At 50.4% G+C, this 21,334-nt stretch overlaps 4 protein-coding genes across 5 annotated transcripts in view; 3 read left to right on the forward strand and 1 right to left on the reverse strand.

Moving 5' to 3' along the window:
• STARD10 (StAR related lipid transfer domain containing 10) overlaps positions 1–765 on the reverse strand; it is a gene marked incomplete at its 5' end in the record, with an annotated part of 56,268 nt that extends 55,503 nt beyond the window's left edge. Inside the window, one exon of the mRNA XM_083436829.1 lies at positions 604–765. Coding sequence (XP_083292955.1) covers positions 604–765 — 162 coding nt within the window. The remainder of the gene's footprint in view (positions 1–603) is intronic.
• The window catches only part of LOC310676834 (tigger transposable element-derived protein 1-like), a gene marked incomplete at its 3' end in the record, with an annotated part of 1,439,559 nt that overhangs the window by 283,611 nt on the left and 1,134,614 nt on the right, over positions 1–21,334 (forward strand). The window lies entirely within an intron of this gene.
• On the forward strand, positions 310–16,832 carry LOC310675822 (uncharacterized protein). Its single transcript, XM_083436944.1, has 4 exons — positions 310–1,322; positions 6,376–6,444; positions 11,983–12,030; positions 16,195–16,832. Exons 1-4 carry the CDS (start codon positions 1,075–1,077, stop codon positions 16,211–16,213), a joined length of 384 nt encoding a protein of 127 aa, XP_083293070.1. The 5' UTR covers positions 310–1,074; the 3' UTR covers positions 16,214–16,832.
• Positions 16,972–21,334, forward strand: part of CLPB (ClpB family mitochondrial disaggregase) — a 75,346-nt gene continuing 70,983 nt past the window's right edge. The window contains exons 1-2 of one of the 2 annotated variants that reach the window (XM_083436377.1): positions 16,972–17,906; positions 20,697–20,748. In XM_083436377.1, coding sequence (XP_083292503.1) covers positions 17,258–17,906; positions 20,697–20,748 — 701 coding nt within the window. In that variant the 5' untranslated portion in view covers positions 16,972–17,257. The remainder of the gene's footprint in view (positions 17,907–20,696; positions 20,749–21,334) is intronic. The other variant, XM_083436378.1, reaches the window with a different exon arrangement.

Raw genomic sequence — 21,334 nt, forward strand, 5'->3', positions numbered from 1 at the left:
GTTCAAGACAGCACAGCGCTTTGTAACTCCTGCCCTTTTGTGAGTTAGTAATCTGCCGCTTTTCTTCTGCCTTGTGGGACTTGCTTCATTTTGTGGCGGTGACGCTGAGGATTGCGCAACTGAATTTCTAACGAAATGCCTTATCAAGGACTTCCATGCAGCGGTCAAAATGTCAGGTTAAGAGGACAACCGGACTTCCCAGCAAAGTGCACGTTAGGTTTCGAAACTTCAGCCGCCAGGCATTCTGGCGTGGTTGGGAGTCATACGTGACAACTCACAGGAGTGGTGCAAGGCCACAGGTGCCCTCTCACACATTTCCTTTTTGTGAGGCTCGCGTGGGACAGGTTCACTATGGGCTGCAGCCCCCTGCATATTAAATACCTCAAAACGCTACGTCTGAAAACTGCCTTGGGTTTCCTGCGTCGACCCCAAAAGAGACAGAAAAGTAGAAGTGGCAACTGAGAGAAAAGAAAAGTTGTTAATAAACAAGAGAATTAAAAAACAACAACCCTGCCAACCAGGGCCTGTGGCCTGAAGCCACAACAAAACCCTGGTTGCTTGTGCTGGGCCAGATCCTTCCACGCTCCACAGCGCATTCCTTACCTTGATCTTGTGCAGGGATTTCTCTGCCTCCAGGATCTGGATCCACACGACAATCCCAGACTTGTTGTACGTGAGGCTCCAGCCGTCGTCAGAATTGCACTCCGTCCGGAAGTGGTCGAAATCTCGGTCGTCCGGAATCTGCACGCTGTCCCGGGTGGACATGGCGTCGAAGTCAAGATATATAAGCCGGCACAACCAAAACTGTCAATTTCAGTGTGTCTCAGCAAAACGAAAAGCGGGCTGAGATGTGAAACCTGCGAGATCTTCCTTCGGTTTCCAAGCCAAAACTGGAGAGGCCGGTTCTATCCTTTCTCTTTTTTCTCCTTGTAAAACTGATTTCGCAGCGATTATGAAAGAACAAGGAGGTTTTTGTCTCGGATCAGGGGGGCGGGGAGAGCACGAGGCAGGTGGAGATGGAGGGGGAACGAAGTTAGCCAGAGAAATCAGACTTGGCAGAGGCGTCTCTCCCCAATGGAGAGGTGTTCCCCTTTTGCCAAGGCGAAAGCGGACATGGATATGATAAGTATAATACTTAACAGCAGGCTGCAGAGAACTCCTGAGTTCTTCCTTTTCGTGGCGGAGGAGGAGGCGGGAGAGGAGGAGGGAAAGGGGCAGAGCCACCCAAAGGAGACGGAGAGAAGAAGTCTGCGTGGCTTTGGTCGCCTGCCAAAGCCTGGCGCTGCGTTGTTGTCGTGTCCTGTCGGAAACCAGCCGCGCAGGTGAGTCACAGCGTTAGATCCAGCCCTCCGGGAGGGAACAGGTGAGCGTGGAAGGACTTCCTCCTCCGACAATTGGCTCGGACTCGTCGTCGTCCTCCCTCCGCCCTCCTTTCTCAAGCGCTGAAACCTTCCTTCCCCTCTCGAGAGATGGCTGCAAGAGGAAAGGGGAAGACCCTTCGACAACTCCTAGGAGAGTTGTTCTCCTCCCTTGCGCTTCGGGGGAAAGAAAAGAAAACACGAAGAAAGAAAAGCTGCCTGTGGGGGGAAAGAAGCGGCGATGGCAAAGTGGTCCTTCCTTGGGATGCAGGGAGAGTTCAAAGGATGCTCGCCAGGCAGGGGAAGAGAGGACCAGTCGGGAGAAGAGCCGGTCCCTGGGGCCAGGCAGCAAAGCAGGCGCGCAGGGCGCCCCTTCTCTCCTCCTCAGAGAGATGGGGCCAGATGGGCTCACATTGCCAAGCCAGCGCCCTCGCCCCCTGCCTCGCGCCTGATGCCCCCCCCCCTTTCCCCCTCTGGGCAGGCACAGGCCCCCTCCCCACACCTCGCTGGCCGGGATGCAGGCCGGGCAGGCGCCTCCTTGGAAGAATCTGCCTGCCTTTTCTCTCAAGGATGCAAAAGCAAGCGGGGAACAAGGCGAGACACACACACAGAGAGAGAGACACTCACCTCCCCGGGCGCCCGAGGCTTCTGCTGGGTCCTACTGTCCTCTTTCTAAAAGGAGGAGGAAGGATGCTCTGAGCTTTCAGATCTTGGAGGGAGGGGCGGTGGGCGGCGGCAGCCTGGAGGAGCTCCCCAATTTTGCAGAGAAACCATCTCCTTGGCGGGCTTGGTTATTGCGCATCCTTGAGATGCTGCTCGCTTGGACGGGTCCTCGCTTAGGGAAGAAGGCAGGTGCAAAAAGAGGAGGGTGGGGAGAAAAGAGCTTAGCGCAGACCTGAGTTTCTGCGGTGGGGGGGAGAGTCCCATTTGAGGGTGCACCTCGAAAGCAACAAACAACACATCGGCAAAAAAAAGTCTTTTCTCCCTGCTGGTGCGCTGGTGGTAGTTCGTTTTTATTTGCAGGGAAGGTTAAACTATGGAACTCGCTCCCACTAGAAGCAACCCAGGTGGCTTTGAAATGAGACAAATTGATGGAGGAAAGGGCTCTGTGACCACTAGGCAGGACGGCTATGCGCTGTCTCCACAGCTGGAGGAAGCAATGCTTCTGGACACCAGAAGGGGAGAGCGCTCTTGTGTTCAACTCCTGCTTGTAGGTTTCCCATTAGAGCACCGGGGTGAAGAATTCCTTTCTTTTCTCTGTCCCAAATCTTCATTCAGCTTCATTGGATCTGCACGAGTTCTAGTGTTACGAGGGAGATAACTTTCCTCTATCCGCTTTCTTTGGTCCACGCATGATTTTAATAAACTTCAATCTATCATGTAAGCTTCAAATTCCCCAACACTGCAGCCTTTCTTCATTTTGGTTGCCCTTTCCTAAACCTTTTCCAACTCTATCATGTCCTTTCGTAAGGATCTTGCTCTAGAATAAGCCCAAGAACCAGCTGTGGCTTTTTGCTTGGAAGTGCACTTTGCCCATGCTCAGGAGCTGCTTTGTTTTCATACATATCGTGTTCCTGGGTTAAGCCCTGACGCTCTGCAGTCGCGTAGACTAAATCCTCCCTTAACCTAAGGTCTGCCCCACCTTCACTCATTGTGAGAGAGAGGCTTTCAAAGCAAAATCAAAGCATTGCAGGGGGCTGGACTAGATGACTCTTGGGGTCCCTTCCAACTCTACAGTTCTATGAAAATCCCCAGTCGGGGCTAGCCAATTAAAAACCAGTTTGATATGGCCAAATATTCAGTGCTGCAAAATTGCAGAGGCCCCTCCACAACACAAGCTGGGTAGTGGCAGATATTTCCCCAAACAGCATTAAGGCACTTAATTAAGCAATGCATCTAGCGCATTAAGACACAGTATTTAGAAAGTGGTGCTACCCTCTGGGTATGCTTGTGCCTCTATCTCTTCCCTTCCCTTCCCTTATCTCACCTCCTTCGCCAACCTTGCACCCTCCAGATGTATCGAACTACAACTCCCATCGGTGCTGGCAGGACCTCTTGGGAGTTGCGGTCCAGCACATCTGGAGGGCACTAAGGGAAGGCAGAGCTGCATATATTACATGGACACTTATCACAGGTTGGCACACAGACAAACGCTCACCCGAATGGGCCCGAGAGCATCAGAATATAGTTTTGCTGGTTTGTGTGGCGGGGGTCAGTTTGGATGATGCCCTGGGCTCCCTTCAGTTCATGGGTTCCTGTATATGTGGGGGAAAGAAGGTATGAGAGCCAGCTTGCCAAACCAGTCCTTTTGGTCGGGGATGGCTTGTTAAGCAATAAGATTAGCATAAGTTGCTCGGAGCCATAGAATAAATGAGCAGCCTTTCCTCCACCCCCTCTCCTAGCTCAGAGCAATAGCCAGAGCTGTGTGAGAGAGCTGACCTGGGAAAACAGGCTGGAAGCTGGAGACAGAGAGGCCTGCATGCTCTGTGCTGCATCCAAAGCTGTGACGATGAAGAAGCAAGACCTGAGAGCCAGTGTGGTGTAGTGGTTAAGAGCAGTGGACTCGTAATCTGGGGAACCGGGTTCGCGTCTCCGCTCCTCCACTTGCAGCTGCTGGGTGACCTTGGGCCAGTCACACTTCTTTGAAGTCTCTCAGTCCCACTCACCTCACAGAGTGTTTGTTGTGGGGGAGGAAGGGAAAGGAGAATGTTAGCCGCTTTGAGACTCCATAAAGGGAGTGAAAGGCGGGATATCAAATCCAAACTCTTCTTCTTCTTCTTCTTCTGTTGGGGTGTTGATGCTGTGAGCCCTGCCATGTTATGTTCAGGTTGTATGTATGTGGAAATAAAACCAGATATCTGAAAGACATCGCAATCTCTGCTTATCTTCCTCCCGAGGAAACTGAACCCCTGGAATCTCATCACTGGGGTAGGACTTGCACACTCACACACATACCCTTTAAATGCAAAGTGCCTTAATAATGCATCTTTGCTGCTTTTCCAGCAGCTAATAAAATGTTGATGGGCATCATTAGTCTCTTCCTCTGGCCCAGAGGCTGCCTTTTTCTCCATATGTGGCTTCTGCTGCCTCTAATTCTTGTTCTGGGCAAGGCAAGGCAGGTTGGAAAGATAATTAAGGCAATCAGCATGGCTAATTCCCTGGGGAGCAATCACCTAGGACTGCCTCCAGCCATCAATGAAGGGGATGTGAGCTGGTATCCCCTCCTCCCCCTGTGAAAAAAGCACGCCGCCTCTTCCTTGCCTTTTCTCTGAACTAAAAAGTCCCAAACGCTGCAACCTGTCTCCGTAGGGGATTCGCTCCACCTTCTGGATCGTTTCTGGACTTTTCATTGCCTCCTCCCCAAACAACAAAGGTAGCCCAATGGTAGCTTTGCAGAGGTTTCTGGAGCCCACCTCTGCACCATCACCCCTGACCATTGGGCCTGCTGGGGCTGATAGGGAGTCCAGCACATCTGAAGGGCCAGGGAAGTCTTACTGATCTCTGACATGGAGGTTCCCATGTCACAGAATCAGAGAACCATAGAGTTGTAAGGAACCCCAAGGTTCATCTAGCCTGTTGTTGTTGTTTAGTCGTTTAGTGGTGTCCACCTCTTCGTGACCCCATGGACCAGAGCACGTCAGGCCCTCCGGTCTTCCACTGCCTCCCCTACTTTGGTCAAACTCATGCTGGTAGCTTCCAGAACACTGTCCAACCATCTCGTCCTCCGTCGTCCCCTTCTCCTTGTGCCCTCCATCTTGCCCAACATCAGGGTCTTTTCCAGGGAGTCTTCTCTTCTCATGAGGTGGCCAAAGTCTTGGAGCCTCAGCTTCAGGATCTGTCCTTCCAGTGAGCACTCAGGGCTGATTTCATTCAGAATGGATCAGTTTGATCTTCTTGCAGTCCATGGTACTCTCAAGAGTCTCCTCCAGCACCAGAATTCAAATGCATCCATTCTTCAGCATCAATTCATCTAGTCTAACCTCCTGCAACGCAGGAATCTCAGGTATAGCATCCATGACTGTTTTCTCATAGTAAGAATGTAAGGAGAGCTCTGATGCGACTGAGAAAGGAGGGCCTGTCACGTAACCAAGCATCCTGCTTCTCACAGGAGTCAGCCAGGTGTTTTTCAAAGACAGACACACCCCAATGGTCCCTTCAGGTGGTTCCTATTCTGCGGCTTACAGCCTTGGAGGTTTAATTTTGGCATCATAATGAACAGCCACTCCCAAGATTTGTTATTCCCCCATTGATTTATCTGCTCTCATTTTGGAAGGCCAGTATATTGTACTGGTAAGAGTATCGGGCTGCCTCTCAGCTTAGCCTACCTCACAAGGTTGTCATGAGGATTAATTTAGGACCTGGGAGACCAGGGTTCGAATCCCCCACTGGGCCATGAAATCCCCCACTGGGTGTGACCTTGACCCAGTCACTGCCTCTCTCAGCCTAACCAGCCTAATCACAGGGTTGTTGTGGGGACTAAATGGGGAAGGGGAGAAAGGCCCATACGCCACCTCAAGCTCCCTGGAGGAAAATAAATGCCCTAAGTAAGCAAATAAATCATAAATTTAAAGCTGTCTGTGCTGGTGGTCACTGTGGCAGCAAATTCCATGCTTTGGCATGAAGGAACGGACTAGCCGGTTTGGAATAAGCTCAGCAGTAAAAGCTATTTTGAGAATAAGATGGATGAAAGGATTAGAATAATTATAATATGCAGCAGTGACTGATACAGGAGGAAACCACAGAAGGGTGGAAGCGAAGTTGATCAATAAGGGAATCTATTTTTGAACTGTTTGATTGACTGTATTATACTTGTGGGGGGGGGGGGGAATTACAGTATAAATATTTTTTTTAAAAAAATGAAAGAGCATGTCATGTGTGGACCCAAATTCATGACTGAAATAATGCCTTGTAATCTTTCTGTGTTGTGTAAAGGCACAGCGAACTAGCTTTCAAAAGTTACTCAGTCTCTACAGCCTCTCTTTTCCCCTCCCTGTTCTGTTCTTTTGGACCCAGGGAGGGAAAACCAGCCCCAGGAAAGTGTTCAGAGGCTTGCCAAAAAGCTGCATATAACCCCTTTGAAGTACCGGTAAGTTAACCTCTGACACCTGCACAGGTCCTGAATTACCGTAAAAATACCAAGCCCCAACAGGCAGCACAGTTTCTCTGTAGACAAATCAGGCATGATTTTTCGATCAAGGTTCCCAAACTTTGTGGGGCCACACCCTCCTTGGTTTTAGAAGACATCTGAAGGCAGCCCTGTTTAGGGAAGCTTTTAATGTTTGACGTTAAATTGCTTTATTATTATTATTAATAATAATATGTTGGGAGCCAGAGTGGTTGGGGAAACCCAGCCAGGTGGGCGGGGTATAAATAATAAACTATTATTATTATATTATTATTATTCCCTTAACTCATTCCTGAGGGATGCGGGTGGCACTGTGGGTTAAACCACAGAGCCTAGGGCTTACTGATCAGAAGGTCATCAGTCCTTCGCGACGGGGTGCGCTCCCGTTGTTCGGTCCCTGCTCCTGCCAACCTAACAGTTCGAAAGCACATCAAAGTGCAAGTAGATAAATAGGTAGCACTCCGGTGCGAAGGTAAACGGCGTTTCCATGCGCTGCTCTGGTTCACCAGAAGCGGCATAGTCATGCTGGCCACATGACCCGGAAGCTGTATGCCAGCTCCCTCGGCCAGTAAAGCGAGATGAGCGCTGCAACCCCAGGGTCAGTCACGACTGGACCTAATGGCCAGGGGTCCCTTTACCTTTAAACTCATTCCCAGTGCCCCTTAGCCAACTCCCCAAAGACGCATTATTATGAACAGCGGTTTGCAAGGCCCTCTCAGAAAGATAACAACATTCAAAATATTCACGATTAATTGCACGTTTACTCAAAATCCAATTACCATTAGTTTGAGTTGAGAAAGCTGACGAAGTTGAGCCAGAGAAGCCAGCTTCTCAAAGTCTGAGTCACACATCCAGAGTCTAACCCTCGACCGCCCCCTTGTCTCTTGGCGTCCCCTAGTTAACCCCACTTTCCTCCGGGGGGGGTACTGCCCCCTTTGGGAACCAATTCCCCCCCCCATAGTTCCCAATTGGTGGTTCATAGGGGGTCCGCATAACCCACCCAGGGGGCTTGTGGCACCATTCGCACACCAAAAGCCACCAGAGACACCCACAATTTCAAAAGCAGGGGTTCTTGGCTTGGCTTTCGAAAAACAGGGTGGGCTGAGACTTAGCTAATTGGGAGCCACTGCTTGGTTGCCAATCAGGTCCAGAGTGTCACTCTTAAACATGGGTAGGCAAACTAAGGCCCAGGGGCCGGATCCAGCCCAATCGCCTTCTAAATCCAGCCTGCGGATGGTCCGGGAATCAGTGTGTTTTTACATGAGTAGAATGTGTGCTTTTATTTAAAAATGCATCTCTGCGTTATTTGTGGGGCATAGGAATTCGTTCATTCCCCACATATAGTCCAGCCCCCCACAAGGTCTGAAGGACAGTGGACCGGCCCCCTGCTGAAAAAGTTTGCTGACCCCTGCTCCTAAAACTCTGCTTTGGCCCAAGTCTGTGGAGCATCAGCGCCATCTCATGGGTGCATGTGAGAGTCACATCCCGGGCTGCCCTGCAAGGCTGGTTCACGAAATGGAGGTGAGTGGGGGGGGGCAAACATTTTGGGCTGTTCACTCAGGACTTGGATCCAAAAACCTGCAGGTGTTCTTTCAGGACGGAGAGAAACAGCAGCATCTTTTATTCGAGACCTACGAAACAAGGAGCGGTTCGTCAGTGGAACGGTCTCCCCTGGGAGATTTGGGCTCTCCTTCCTCAGAGGTTTTTCAGCAGAGGTTGGACGGCCACCAGTCATCTGTTAGCTGAGATTCCTGCTTTGCAGGGGGCTGGACTAGAGGACCTTTGGGGGTCACTTCCAACTGTACTGTCCTATGATTCTAAGGTACGGTCCAGAAATTGAGAACCTTCTCTTAACACAGCCAGAGGAGGGCAACCAAAATGGTCAAAGACCTGGAAACGATGCCTTATGAGGAACGGCTAAGGGAGCTGGGCATGTTTAGCCTGGAGAAGAGGAGGTTAAGGGGTGATATGATAGCCATGTTCAAATATATAAAAGGATGTCACATAGAGGAGGGAGAAAGGTTGTTTTCTGCTGCTCCAGAGAAGCGGACACGGAGCAATGGATCCAAACTACAAGAAAGAAAATTCCACCTCAACATTAGGAAGAACTTCCTGACAGTAAGAGCTGTTTGACAGTGGAATTTGCTGCCAAGGAGTGTGGTGGAGTCTCCTTCTTTGGAGGTCTTTAAGCAGAGGCTTGACAACCATATGTCAGGAGTGCTCTGATGGTGTTTCCTGTTTGGCAGGGGGTTGGACTCGATTGCCCTTGTGGTCTCTTCCAACTCTATGATTCTATGATTCTATGATTCAGAGCGGTTGCCTTCTGCCTCCGCTGTCGGAGGCTGTTATGTGCTGGGAATCTCAACTGGGGGGTGCACTCAGGTTAAGAACATAACCTTCCCTACAGCCAACCACACTTGTAAACATCCATTTTTTTAAAACTTGAAGACCCAAGAAGAGCCTTCTGGATCAGGCCAATGGTCCATCTCTCGTGCCAGCGTCCTGTTCTCACAGTGGCCAGCCACCAGGTGCTTGTGTATACCTGAAGGAGCGTCTCCACCCCCATCATTCAGCCTGGACATGGAGGTCCAGCACTCAGGGCCTTCTGGTGGTTCCCTCCCTGCGAGAAGTGAAGCTACAGGGAACCAGGCAGAGGGCCTTCTCAGTGGTGGCTCCTGCCCTGTGGAAAGCCCTCCCTTCAGATGTCAAGGCAATAAGCAACTACCTGACTTTTAGAAAACACCTGAAGGTTTAATGTTTGATCTTTTATGGTGTTTTTAATACAGTGGTACCTCGGGTTACATACGCTTCAGGTTACAGACTCCGCTAACCCAGAAATAGTGCTTCAGGTTAAGAACTTTGCTTCAGGATAAGAACAGAAATTGTGCTCCGGCAGCGCAATAGCAGCGGGAGGCCCCATTAGCTAAAGTGGTGCTTCAAGTTAAGAACAGTTTCAGGTTAAGAACGGACCTCCAGAACGAATTAAGTACTTAACCCGAGGTACCACTGTATTCTGTTGGGAGCCACCCAGAGCAGCTGGGGAAACCCAGCCAGATGGGCAGGGTATAAATATATTTTTATTATTTTTATTTTTATTATTTTTATTATTATTATTATTAATTTCTGTCTCCAACCCTGAAGGCAGAGCATAGCTATTGTGGCTAGTAGCCTTTGATTGCCTTCTCGCTTCTCCATGAAATTGCCGAAGCCTCCTTAAAAGCCACTGTGGTTGGTGGCTATCGCAGCTTCCTGCGGAAGGGAGTCCCGCTATTTAACTCTGCACTGTGTGAAGGAGGTCTTTCTTTCCTCCGTCCTAAATCTTCCAACATTCAACTTCGTTGGATTCCCATGACATCTAGTGTTAGGAGAGAGGGATAAAAAAAAAAAAAATCCCATTCCCAGAACAGCTCTTTTCCTTGCTGCGAAGGCTGCATTGTTCCGTGTATTTCAATAGACCTGTTTCTGATATTGCTTTAATTCTGTTAGAATTTAATTGCTTTTTAAATATATTATCTTCCAAACATTTTTAGCTTTTGTATTTTATCTGGGTCATTTTAATTAGCATGATGAGCTGCTTTAAATCCTAGTCTGGGCTATAATAATCCTGCTGCTGCTGCTGCTGATAATAATAATAATAATAATAATAATAATAGCTGGGATAGGAACAAAGGCAGTCCTCTTCTCCTGAGCCAGACCTTGGATTCATCTAGCCTAGCATTCCTTCTGCACAGGAACTCTCCAGAGCAGGGGTTGGCAACCTAAGGCCCATGGGCCGGAAGTGGTGCACGGGGGCCATTTAACCGGCCCCCGAGCCACTCCCAAACCGAGCCGTCCGCTCGGCGAGTCCCCGCGTGCTGCGCTAAACCAGCGTGGCACAGGGACTCTCTTCCGCGGCTCTGGAAATAGCTTCTGCGCATGCCCAGACACCGGAATCGCTTCTGCGCAGACGCATTTTCCGGCATCGTGCTGTGCTGGTCCAGCCCACAGAGGATCTCCACGGGAGTGATCCGACTATGCTACCACTCAGTGGATTTGTAACTGGCTGACTGACCGGACCCAAAGGGTGCTCATCAATGGTTCCTCTTCATCCTGGAGGAGAGTGACTAGTGGGGTGCCACAGGGTTCTGTCTTGGGCCCGGTCTTATTCAACATCTTTATCAACGACTTGGATGATGGACTCAAGGGCATCCTGATCAAATTTGCAGATGACACCAAACTGGGAGGGGTGGCTAACACCCCAGAGGACAGGATCACACTTCAAAACGACCTTGACAGATTAGAGAACTGGGCAAAAACGACCAAGATAAATTTTAACAGGGAGACATGTAAAGTATTGCACTTGGGCAAAAAAAATGAGAGGCACAAATACAAGATGGGTGACACCTGGCTTGAGAGCAGTATATGTGAAAAGGATCTAGGAGTCTTGGTTGACCACAAACTTGACATGAGCCAACAGTGTGACGCGGCAGCTAAAAAAGCCAATGCAATTCTGGGCTGCATCAATAGGAATATAGCATCTAGATCAAGGGAAGTAATAGTGCCACTGTATTCTGCTCTGGTCAGACCTCACCTGGAGTACTGTGTCCAGTTCTGGGCACCACAGTTCAAGAAGGACACTGACAAACTAGAACGTGTCCAGAGGAGGGCAACCAAAATGGTCAAAGGCCTGGAAACGATGCCTTATGAGGAACGGCTAAGGGAGCTGGGCATGTTTAGCCTGGAGAAGAGGAGGTTAAGGGGTGATATGATAGCCATGTTCAAATATATAAAAGGATGTCACATAGAGGAGGGAGAAAGGTTGTTTTCTGCTGCTCCAGAGAAGCGGACACGGAGCAATGGATCCAAACTACAAGAAAGAAGATTCCACCTAAACATTAGGAAGAACTTCCTGACAGTAAGAGCTGTTTGACAGTGGAATTTGCTGCCAAGGAGTGTGGTGGAGTCTCCTTCTTTGGAGGTCTTTAAGCAGAGGCTTGACAACCATATGTCAGGAGTGCTCTGGTGGTGTTTCCTGCTTGGCAGGGGGTTGGACTCGATGGCCCTTGTGGTCTCTTCCAACTCTATGATTCTATGACCCATGCCCGGTAAGCCCTGCCGACCTCCAGAGTTTCAGGCAAGGGGTTGCCAGGAATTTGAACCCGGGACCCCAGGGACATGTGAAGCATGTTGCCTGTGGCTTGCTGAGCCCGGGGCAGCTGGCGGCAGCGGCTGCGAATCCACCCCAGTTCTCCTGGCCCATAGTGGGGCAGCAATCTGAAGGCAGGCCTCCTCTGTGGCATTATTTGTTTCCCTGGAGCAGGGCGTGTGGGAAGAGGAGGAGGAGAAACAGCGTCTGGCTTGCCACATGTGCCTGTAAACAGAGGCAGATGGGCTAAGGAATAAACAGAGCAGCGCTCTCGGAGCTGCAGAGATGAGTCATGCCAGGGAGGCGAAAGTGGCTCTGCATTTTCTCACAATTTCCGTTGCTGTGATTTCTCTCTCTCTCTCTCTCTCTTCCAGGCAGCCAAGCAGAGGTGCAGACAAACATGTCAGGCTCTCGCTTTGCATGTGAGTTGTGTGTTTGTTCTTCTTCCAAAGCAATAGAAAGCTGAGACCTTCTTCATCTTTTGCAGGGCTGGTTTCTTTGCAACATTTATCTATTATTATTATTATTATTCTCATGATAATAATGGATGCCATGGATGCTTCAGCTGAGATTCCCGATTCCTGCAATGCAGGGCGTTGGACTTGATGACCACTGGGGTCCCTTCCATGATTATAACACTTTATATTTCACCCTCCAATATCCGAAGGGCCGTCCCATGGAAGATGGAGCAAGCTTGTTTTCTGCTGCTCCAGAAGGGAGGTTCTGAACCAATGGATTCAAATGACAAGGAGGGAATTTCCGACCAAACTTCACTAGCCACTGATGCCTCCATGGCTGGTTTTCTTTCTAATAATAATAATAATAATAATAATAATAATAATTTATACCCCGCCCATCTGGCCGAGTTTCCCCAGCCATTCTGGGCGGCTCCCAATCAAGTGTTAAAAACAATACAGCATTAAATATGAAAAACTTCCCTAAACAGGGCTGCCTTCAGTTGTCTTTTAAAAGTAAAATAGTTGTTTATTGCCATGACATCTGGTGGGAGGACATTCCACAAGGCGGGGCGCCACCACTGAGAAGGCCCTCTGCCTGGTTCCCTGTAACCTCACTTCTCGCAAGGAGGGAACCACCAGAAGGCCCTCGGCGCTGGACCTTCTAAATCGACCAGTTCATGGAGGAGGAGAAAGCTAACGATGGCTACGCTCTGCCTCCACAGCAGTGCTTCTGAAGACCGGGTGCCAGAAGCCACAGGAGAGGAGAGCCTCTTGGGTTCGAATCCTGCTTGCTGGGTTCCCACTTGCGCAACTGGTCAGCCCCTGTGAGGATGCTGGACTACTTGGGCCACCGGCCTGATCCGGCAGGCTCTTCTTAGGTTCTTAGGCTGGTTCTAGCAGTGAGAAAAACAAAGTAGAAACACACACACACAGAGAGAGAGAGCGAGGTGCATCGTTCCTCCCCTCCCTCCCTGGTCTCTGATGGATAGATAATTTATTACGGTCAGAGACCAGCTTATAAAACACACTTGGGGGTACAATCCCAGGAGGAAAACAAACATTTAAAACAATGTACAACAATGAATTTAAAATTCATAAATGCGAAAAGTGTATAAACACTTAAAACTTTAAGCCACCGCAGAGAGATGGCCCAGAGTCAGCGATGGAACCAAGTTTGGGATTTTCTTAACGAACTAGTTTGGGTTGAGGGATGGTCTGCATCTACAGATCTGTACACAGAATCTGGTGGCCATTCGGGTCGTCTTATGATCTTTGCCTAACAGGAGGTAAAATTTTTGCTTTTCCGGGAGGTCAGCGAGCCTCACCAGCAGGAGATCAATGGTCTCACTATGTGCCTCTTCGTAAAAGGGACATCTAAAGAACAAGTGCTCTGGGCTTCCTATCTCCCCCAATGGACAGGCACAAAGTCTCTGAGCATAAGGGACTTTTTTAAAGGATGCTTCCGGGACCTGTGAGGGCAGAGCCGAGCTTCCGGCGAGTGTAAAGGCCCTTTTTGCATTTTTGCATACGAGAAAGAAGAGATATGCTGCCGGTGCGGCTATGTATCTCTTGATTTCTCCAATTTTATAGCCGGGGCACCTTAAGCAGTCCTGTTGTCTCTCGGCGTCTATGATTCTTTGCCTGACCGTAGCTTTAGCCTGGCCCAACCTCCCTGGTCTCTGCTCTGCACTTCAAGAAAATGTGTTGCCTCATTGCAGGCTATGACTCAGCCCTGCAAGGAGGGCTCCCCTGAATTCTAAGCACCCGCAGCCCACCCAACGCAGCACCGCCTCAGACAGACGGCGCCTTGAAGGCAGAGTCCGCTTCATCAGGCCAGCGCCCTGCCGCCACCCCTGTGAGCCGCCCGGTCCGAACGATCTGGGCTGCTCATTAGTGTCTGCAGCTGCCTCTGTCGGCTTTAATTTAAATACTCGGCAGCACACAGACAGGGGCAATGCCAAAGGGCACTGCGGGAAACAGTGGCGGAGCTGAAGACCAGAGAGAGAGCGGGAGGGAGAGAGATGGTGCAGCAGAACGACTGAGGGGTGAGATGAAGTGTTTGCATGGCCTTCAGTGAACCCCCTCCTCTGCAATCAGTAATGCGGATAATGCAGCTGGCCTTATTTACAGGGCCGTCGTGCTCCTGAGATAAAAGCCAGAAAAAGAGGGGCAAATGGTGCAGCACAGAGCAACCGAGAACAGGAGGAGCGAGAGGAAACCCTCAGTTTGAATCTCCCATTGGACTGTTTGCATGGCCTTCCCCTAAGGAAGTCAGACTATCCTCCACCAGGGCCTTCTCAGTGATGGCTCCGACCTGGTGGAACGAGGAGACTAGGGCGTTTCAGGATTTAACCTCCAGAGCCAGTGTGGTGTGGTGGGTAAGAGCGGTAGACTCGTAATCTGGGGAACCGGGTTCGCTTCCCCGCTCCTCCACATGCAGCTGCTGGGTGACCTTGGGCCAGTCACACTTCTTTGAAGTCTCTCAGCCCCACTCACCTCACAGAGTGTTTTTGTTGGAGAGGAAGGGAAAGGAGAATGTTAGCCGCTTTGAGACTCCTGAAGGGGAGTGAAAGGCGGGATATCAAATCCAAACTCTTCTTCTTCTTCCGTCAGCCCTGTAAGACAGAGCTATTCTGCCTGGCCTTTAATTTGAATTCAGCCTGATCTTTTATTTCCCTTCTCATCCCTCCCCCTCCCCTTTTATGAAGATCACCCGCTCTGAGACCCCACAGCTAATTCTTCCCTGGACTCCCCTAGTTTAGAGGTCCCAGGCCCTAAGGAAGTATCCCCCACCAGGGCCAGGGCCTTTTCAGTGATGGCTCCGACCTGGTGGAATGCTCTGTCCCAGGAAACCAGGGCCCTGCAGGATTTAACCTCCTTCCGTCAGGCCTGTAAGACAGAGCTATTCCACCTGGCCTTTAATTTGATTCTTTAATTCTCCCCTGGCCTCCTTGCTGGCCCAAGTAGGATCAATTCAGCCAACTAGCCCTGGGGATTATCGACATGATTTTTGAATTTTATTGTTATTCATGTTTTTATACTGTATTTTATGCTGCTTTTATAATTAAGTGTTTTAAATTTGTTGTTAGCAGCCCTGAGCCCGGTTTTTGAACTGGGAAGGGCGGGGTATAAATAAAAAAAAATTATTATTATTATTATTATTATTATTATTATTATTATTCCTCTCTGCAATACGGATACTGCAACTGGGCCTCCTTTACAGGGTTGTTGTGCTCCTGAGATAAAAGCCTGCAAGGAGTCCTGTGGTATCTTAAAAGATTCAGGGCAGATAAAAGAAGTACCGTATTTTTCGCTCTATAAGACGCACCAGACCACAAGACGCACCTAGTTTTTGGAGGAGGAAAACAAGAAAAAAAGTATTCTGAATCTCAGAAGCCAGAACAGCAAGAGGGATCGCTGTGCAGTGAAAACAGCAATCCCTCTTGCTGTTCTGGCTTCTGGGATAGCTGCGCAGCCTGCATTCGCTCCATAAGATGCACACACATTTCCCCTTACTTTTTAGGAGGGAAAAAGTGAGTCTTATAGAGCAAAAAATACGGTAATTTCTTTGTGCAGTGCAAGTTAAACTATGAACGTCGCACCTGAAGGAGGCAGAGATGGTTACCAACGTGGATGGCTTTAGAAGCAGATTAGACAAGTTCATTGAGGACATGACTAGCAATGACTACTAGCCAGAATGGCTCTGCTCTGCCTCCGCAGCTGAAGGTAGTAAACGTGTCTGAATATTAGTTGCTGGAAACCAGATCCTGCCTGAAGGATTTCAGAGGGTTGGAAATTGTGTGGAGCAGGGGTCAGCAAACTTTTTCAGCAAGGGGCCGGTCCACTGTCCCTCAGACCTTGTGGGGGCCGGACTATATTGGGGGGGGGGGGGGATGAACAAATTCCTATGCCCCACAAATAACCCAGAGAAGCAATTTTAAATAAAAGCACACATTCTACTCATGTAAAAACATGCTGATTCCCAGACCACCCGCAGGCCGGATTTAGAAGGCGATTGGGCTGGATCCGGCCCCCGGGCCTTAGTTTGCCAGCCCATGGTGTAGAACAAAAGGCAGTTGATGTGGAGAAAGGGAGATGTACATTCCACCCTCTCCCACAATCCTACAGCTCCAGAATCATCCCGTGAAAGTGACCAGCAGGAGATTCACATTTGTGGCCCCAAAATGTGGCGGCGGCTTCAGAACTGGACTAGACGATGACGAATCTGTTCGAAGTTATGGGCTGGCAAAGCTAATGAACCTCCATGCTCAGAGACAGTCTACCTTGGAAAATGAATTGTCTGGAAGCAAAACCAGAAGAAAGCTGTCACCTTTGTGTCCTGCTTGTTGGGCTTCCAGGGAACCTGGTGGGCCATTATGGGATGGAAGATGCTGAAGTAAGTGGACCCTTGGTCTGATCCAAAGTGTGTGTGCGTGTGCGTGCCTTCTGCTGCAAACACATCCAACTGCAAAAATATAACAAATTACAATTTTAACCAAAGTAGTCATAAACAACAAAGAGGAAAAGGGTCACAGGAGAAGTTGTGGCCATGCACACCACTAGCAATGCTATAGCTGCAACCCTAGTTTGAACCCTGGTCCCTCCTAGCTCCTGGTCCGACGCTCTAACCATTGTACACCACTGCCTCTCCCAATGGGCTGGGTCTGCTAACCTCCTGCAGGGAGAGGCTCACTCTGGGGAACAATCACTTTTCCATTAGGAAACAGACCAGCAATTGCCCTGAAAATCAATTTAATTATATTAAATAAGATACCCCTTCCTCCACGCCACACTTTTGTCCAGTGGCGGGTCTCGAACTCGCGGCCTTCTGGAGCGTGCCTTCCCTCCAGCCAATCGCAATAGCCGCCGCCTTCGCAACAACAGCCGCTCTCCTGCGCATGTCCGCCTACATTTCCCAACAGGCATTTCCGCCTACGAAGGCAGCTCTTTGTTGACGCACGCGCGCGGAGGGGGGGCGCCCGCGTATCCACGGGAAACGTAGTCCTCCCTCGGCCGTGCTCTGCCGTCTTCAAAGGACCGCAGGACTACATCCCCCATGATCCCTTTTCATGCCGGCGCTCGTACTCTCCTCACAGCGCCGGCGCCCTGGGCTCGTCCGCCATCTTGGTTTCCAGGGTGACAGGACCGTGGTGGCGGGCAGTAGGCCGGCCCGACCCGGCGCGGGGCGGAGATGCTGGCCTGCCTGATGAGCAGGCCTCTGCCGCCGGGTCTGGCGCGGCTCTTCGGGGCGAGGGCGGGGCTCCCGCTGGCGGTGCGCGGGGCCTCGGCGACGTCCGCGGCGTCGGCCTCGTCGTCGCTGGCCGGGCGCGAGGAGCTGCAGTACCCAGGCGAGGCCGCTAGGGGCCGCCCGCAGCAGCGCCAGGCGGCGGGAGAAGAGGAAGAAGAAGAAGTGAGGCTGGCGAAGCTGCAGCGCCGCCGCGCGCCCTCTAGGGGGCGCTGCGGGGACGAGGCGCTGTGGCCGCAGTTCAAGGCGCCGGCCGCCAGGGGGCAGGACGCGCAGCAGCTGGGAAGATACCCCTGCGAGGCGGGCGCCGCCCTGGCGGCGGGCAAAAGGGTGGCAGCCGAAGGAGGCTGGCTGCCCAGGCTGCCCTGCCAGGAGGAGGAGCAGCAGCAGCTGCCGTCTGGGGACGCTAGCGCCCGCCCGCTCCGCAGGGAGCCCAGCGGCCTGCGCCTCTGGCCCAACCCGGAGCGGGCCGGGCGCCACCGCAGCAAAGGGAACCGCGGCAACAGGCGCGGGCCCAGGATCCCGTCCTTCGCCGCCACCGCCGTGGCGGCCGCCGGGCTGGCATTCTGCTACAGCAAGGGCAACGTCTCCAAAGGTGACCGCAGGGCGACGCTCTCTGGCAGGAGGAACTCAAGCCGCTAGTCCTGTGTGAGGGACGGTGGGGAGGTTGACCAGGGATGCTGGGGCTTTGGGGGTTTTTGCTTGCTGTTGGGGAGACCAGGTCGTTTCACCACCTGGGGCAAAGCGGAACGAGGCTCGTCCACTTCTGCCTCACCCTCCGCTACTGCCCTCTCTCCTGTTGCTGCCGCCTGAGGCAGCCCCGGGAAGCCCCGGTGGGCTGAGGGAGGCTGGAGAAGAGGCAGAAGAGGCGGGTGACAAGCAGAGGAGGCAGTGAGTAGCTGGCTCCTCAGGGTGTGGATCTGCCACTCCTCCCAGCTGTACACAGCCTGCTGCCTGAGGCCGGGCAGGCCAGCCCTGCTTACTATAAATACAGTGGTACCTCGCAAGACGAAAAACTCGCAAGACGAAAGAGTTTTTCGTTTTCTGAGTTGCTTCGCAAGACGGATTTCCCTATGGGCTTGCTTCGCAAGATGAAAACGTCTTGCGCCTTTTTTTTAAAACCGTCAATGTATTCCTATGGGAAACCGTCAATACACAGCGGTGCTTCGCAAGACGAAAAAATTCACAGGACGAAAAAACTCGCAGAACAAATTAATTTCGTATTGCGAGGCACCACTGTAATAAACATAATTGCATTATTATCTTGCCCTTTTCTCCAAGGAGCTCAAGGCAGCATGCATGGTTTCACCCACCACTTGTTTCAACCTCCACAACAACCCTGTGAGGTAGGTTAGGCAGAGAGAGGCAGTGGCTGGCCCTCCAGATCGCACCTAGTGAGCTGCGTAGTGGCCAGTTGGGGGATTCGAACCCTGATCTCTTCCTGGTCCTAGTCCAGCACTAACCGCTACCCCACACTGGCTCCTCCTATGGTGAGATACTTGCTTTTCCCATCATTATATATCCAGCCTCGAGAGAAGATTCGCCTGCCTTAATTCCTGTATGCGTTGGAGTGCTCTTAGAACCGTTGAAGCAAGGCTAATAAAAGGCAGTGTGCTTAGTGGTTAGAGGGTTGGGCTAGGAGCTAGGAGAAATGTTCAGTCAGCCATGAAGCTGCCTGGGTGACGCTTGGGGCCAGACACCCCATCTCGGCCTAACCTGCCTTACAGGGTTGTTGCGAGGAGAAAGCGCAGAGGAGAGGAACCTGAGCTCCTTGGAGGGAAAGGTGGATATAAATGTAATAAAGGATACAATAAGTAATAATTTAGAATTTTGGCGTCAGTGTTCTACGTTCCTGTTAACCAGCCTGGTGCCCCTTCCCTTGGTTGTTTTGGACTACAACTTCCATTGGCCCAAACCAGCATATTTCCTAGGGGATTTGCCCATGCTGCTCTTCTCAGTTCATTTGCCTGTTGGTGTCTCAGGACAGTAATGAATTCTAAGAGGGGATTCTCATTTTTCCTGTGAGCTTAGTTGTGCATACAGGGTGTGCCCAGGCACACCCTAACATCTCCAAAAAATGTGGCAAAAACTTGATATTTTCCATGTCGTTTTTTAGCTTTGTATTTTTAAATCAAAGTTCAGTTGATGATCTGTTAAAGAGGTGAGGTTTAGTTTCTTTCCGTTGCAACAGTTGTTACAGTAATGGTTTTTGATAAAGTTCATAATTATTATTATCAAAACAATTAGTCCTGCTTTACATTCTCGTCCTCAAAGTGCATTTTGAGGCTAGTTTTGCATGGTGTACTTACAGCGTTACGGCCAGGAGGTGGCATATTTGAACCACCTGTTCCCAAAGTGGCAACCTTATGCCGCTTGAGGTTTGCAGCCTTCCCCAGCTTGTTTTTGGACTACAAGTCATGTGTGCTGGCTGGGGCTGATGAGACTTGTAGTCCAGACCATCGAGAACCCCAGGAAGACTGTTTCAAAAGACTCATTCCTGGGCCTTTCTCACAGCAGGGATCATCTTTTGTTTTGAGTGTCCAGCTGTGCATTAAAATAGGTTTTGATTGTTGCTCCTTGCCTTGTAGCTTATGCACTGAAGTCTGTCTTCAGGGTCTTACCCTGGGGGTGTGGGGGCACCACCCAGAATCATAGAATTGTAGAGGAGGAAGGTACCCAAGGGTCATCTAGTCCAACCCCCTGCAACACAGGAATTGTCCATTCCACCGTTGAACAGCTCTTACCGTCAGAAGATTCTTGCTAATGTTTAGTCAGAATCTCCTTTCTTGCCATTGGAATTTTTTGGTTTGGGTCTTACCTTCTGGAGCGGCGGGAAACAAACCAAACCTAATTATCTTTTAAGGCCTTTCAAGTCAGTGACTGTCACTGCCTCCTGCAGGAGCAAGTTTAACTGCGTGAATTGCTCCAATTTAACCACTAGGTGCTCACAACCCTTGCTTTACCGTGGACAGAAAATTCCCCAGGGTTTGGGAAAGGCAACTGGCACCCCAAAATGTTGTGTGGCTGCCTGGCTCAGGAGGCAGTGCTGTGGCTCTAAAGCAGGTGTTTGTGCGTTGATTTCTGTGGCTTATACCAGACAGAAATTCTGCTCCATCTCAAAGAAATTTAAGTGGAGGGACTGCCTGGTCAAACACTTGATAGGTAACATCAATGTGGACCTGATAGTGGGGTTCTTGGAGGGATTGGTTCTTTTGGAATCAGCTTTGAGGGGTGGGAGGCAATAACTGAGCAGTGGTCCCCCTAGAACCAAACCTGGCAGAAAGCAGGAAAAATCCTTTAAAAGAGGGGGAGTGTCTTTTCTTTTCTTGCCTGTCCTTCTCACCACCTCCAGTTCACAGCGATTCCTCTCCTTTGTCTTTTCCAGAAGACTCTCTACTGGAAGCTGCACGGATCAACAACATTTCCGAAGTGGACAGGTGAGCCCCCTGAATTCAGCCCTGCAATTGCGAGGGGTGGCTGGGAGATGACTAGTGTGTGCGGTCTAAACATTATATCTATATAACCTCACAAATTTTATATACTACTTGATTGTAAAAAACACACACCCAACAACAACCACTTCAAAGCAGTTTGCAAAGAGAATAAAACTGTAAAACTGTCAGTAAAGACTGCTCTTTAAAATATTCAAAAGAAAAAATCAGCCATAAACAAACAAAAAAAAATTAAAAGCACACATCAACATGCCACGTGTTTGAGTAGGCTTGTCTAAACAAAAATGTTTTTAGCAGGCACCGAAAAGGGTGCAGTGAAGGTCCCTGCAGGGAATTCCAGATTGTGGGTGCTGCCATGCGACAGGTTGTGGAATGGTGATTCTGCAGATATATTTTCTTGAGGCCAAGGGTCGAGGTCCATTTGTTGATGTACTGATGGGCTTTCTCTAGGAGAAACTATGGAAGTTGCCCCCACAGGGGGCAGTGATGGCCACCAACCTAGATGGCTTTGAAAAGAGGACCAGGCAGATTCATAGAGGAGAATAATGCTATCAATGGCCACTAGCCAGGA

The sequence above is a fragment of the Podarcis tiliguerta genome, assembly GCF_965153285.1.
Source record: "Podarcis tiliguerta genome assembly, chromosome: 4".
NCBI classification, from domain to species: Eukaryota; Metazoa; Chordata; class Lepidosauria; order Squamata; family Lacertidae; genus Podarcis; species Podarcis tiliguerta.

Coding starts and splice junctions, on each gene's coding strand:
- LOC310675822 (XM_083436944.1), top strand. CDS start 1,075: ATGGAGAGGTGTTCCCCTTTTGCCAAGGCGAAAGCGGACATGGATATG. Junction 1,323..6,375: donor GTCGGAAACCAGCCGCGCAG/GTGAGTCACAGC, acceptor GGACCCAGGGAG/GGAAAACCAGCCCCAGGAAA. Junction 6,445..11,982: donor ATAACCCCTTTGAAGTACCG/GTAAGTTAACCT, acceptor TCTCTCTTCCAG/GCAGCCAAGCAGAGGTGCAG.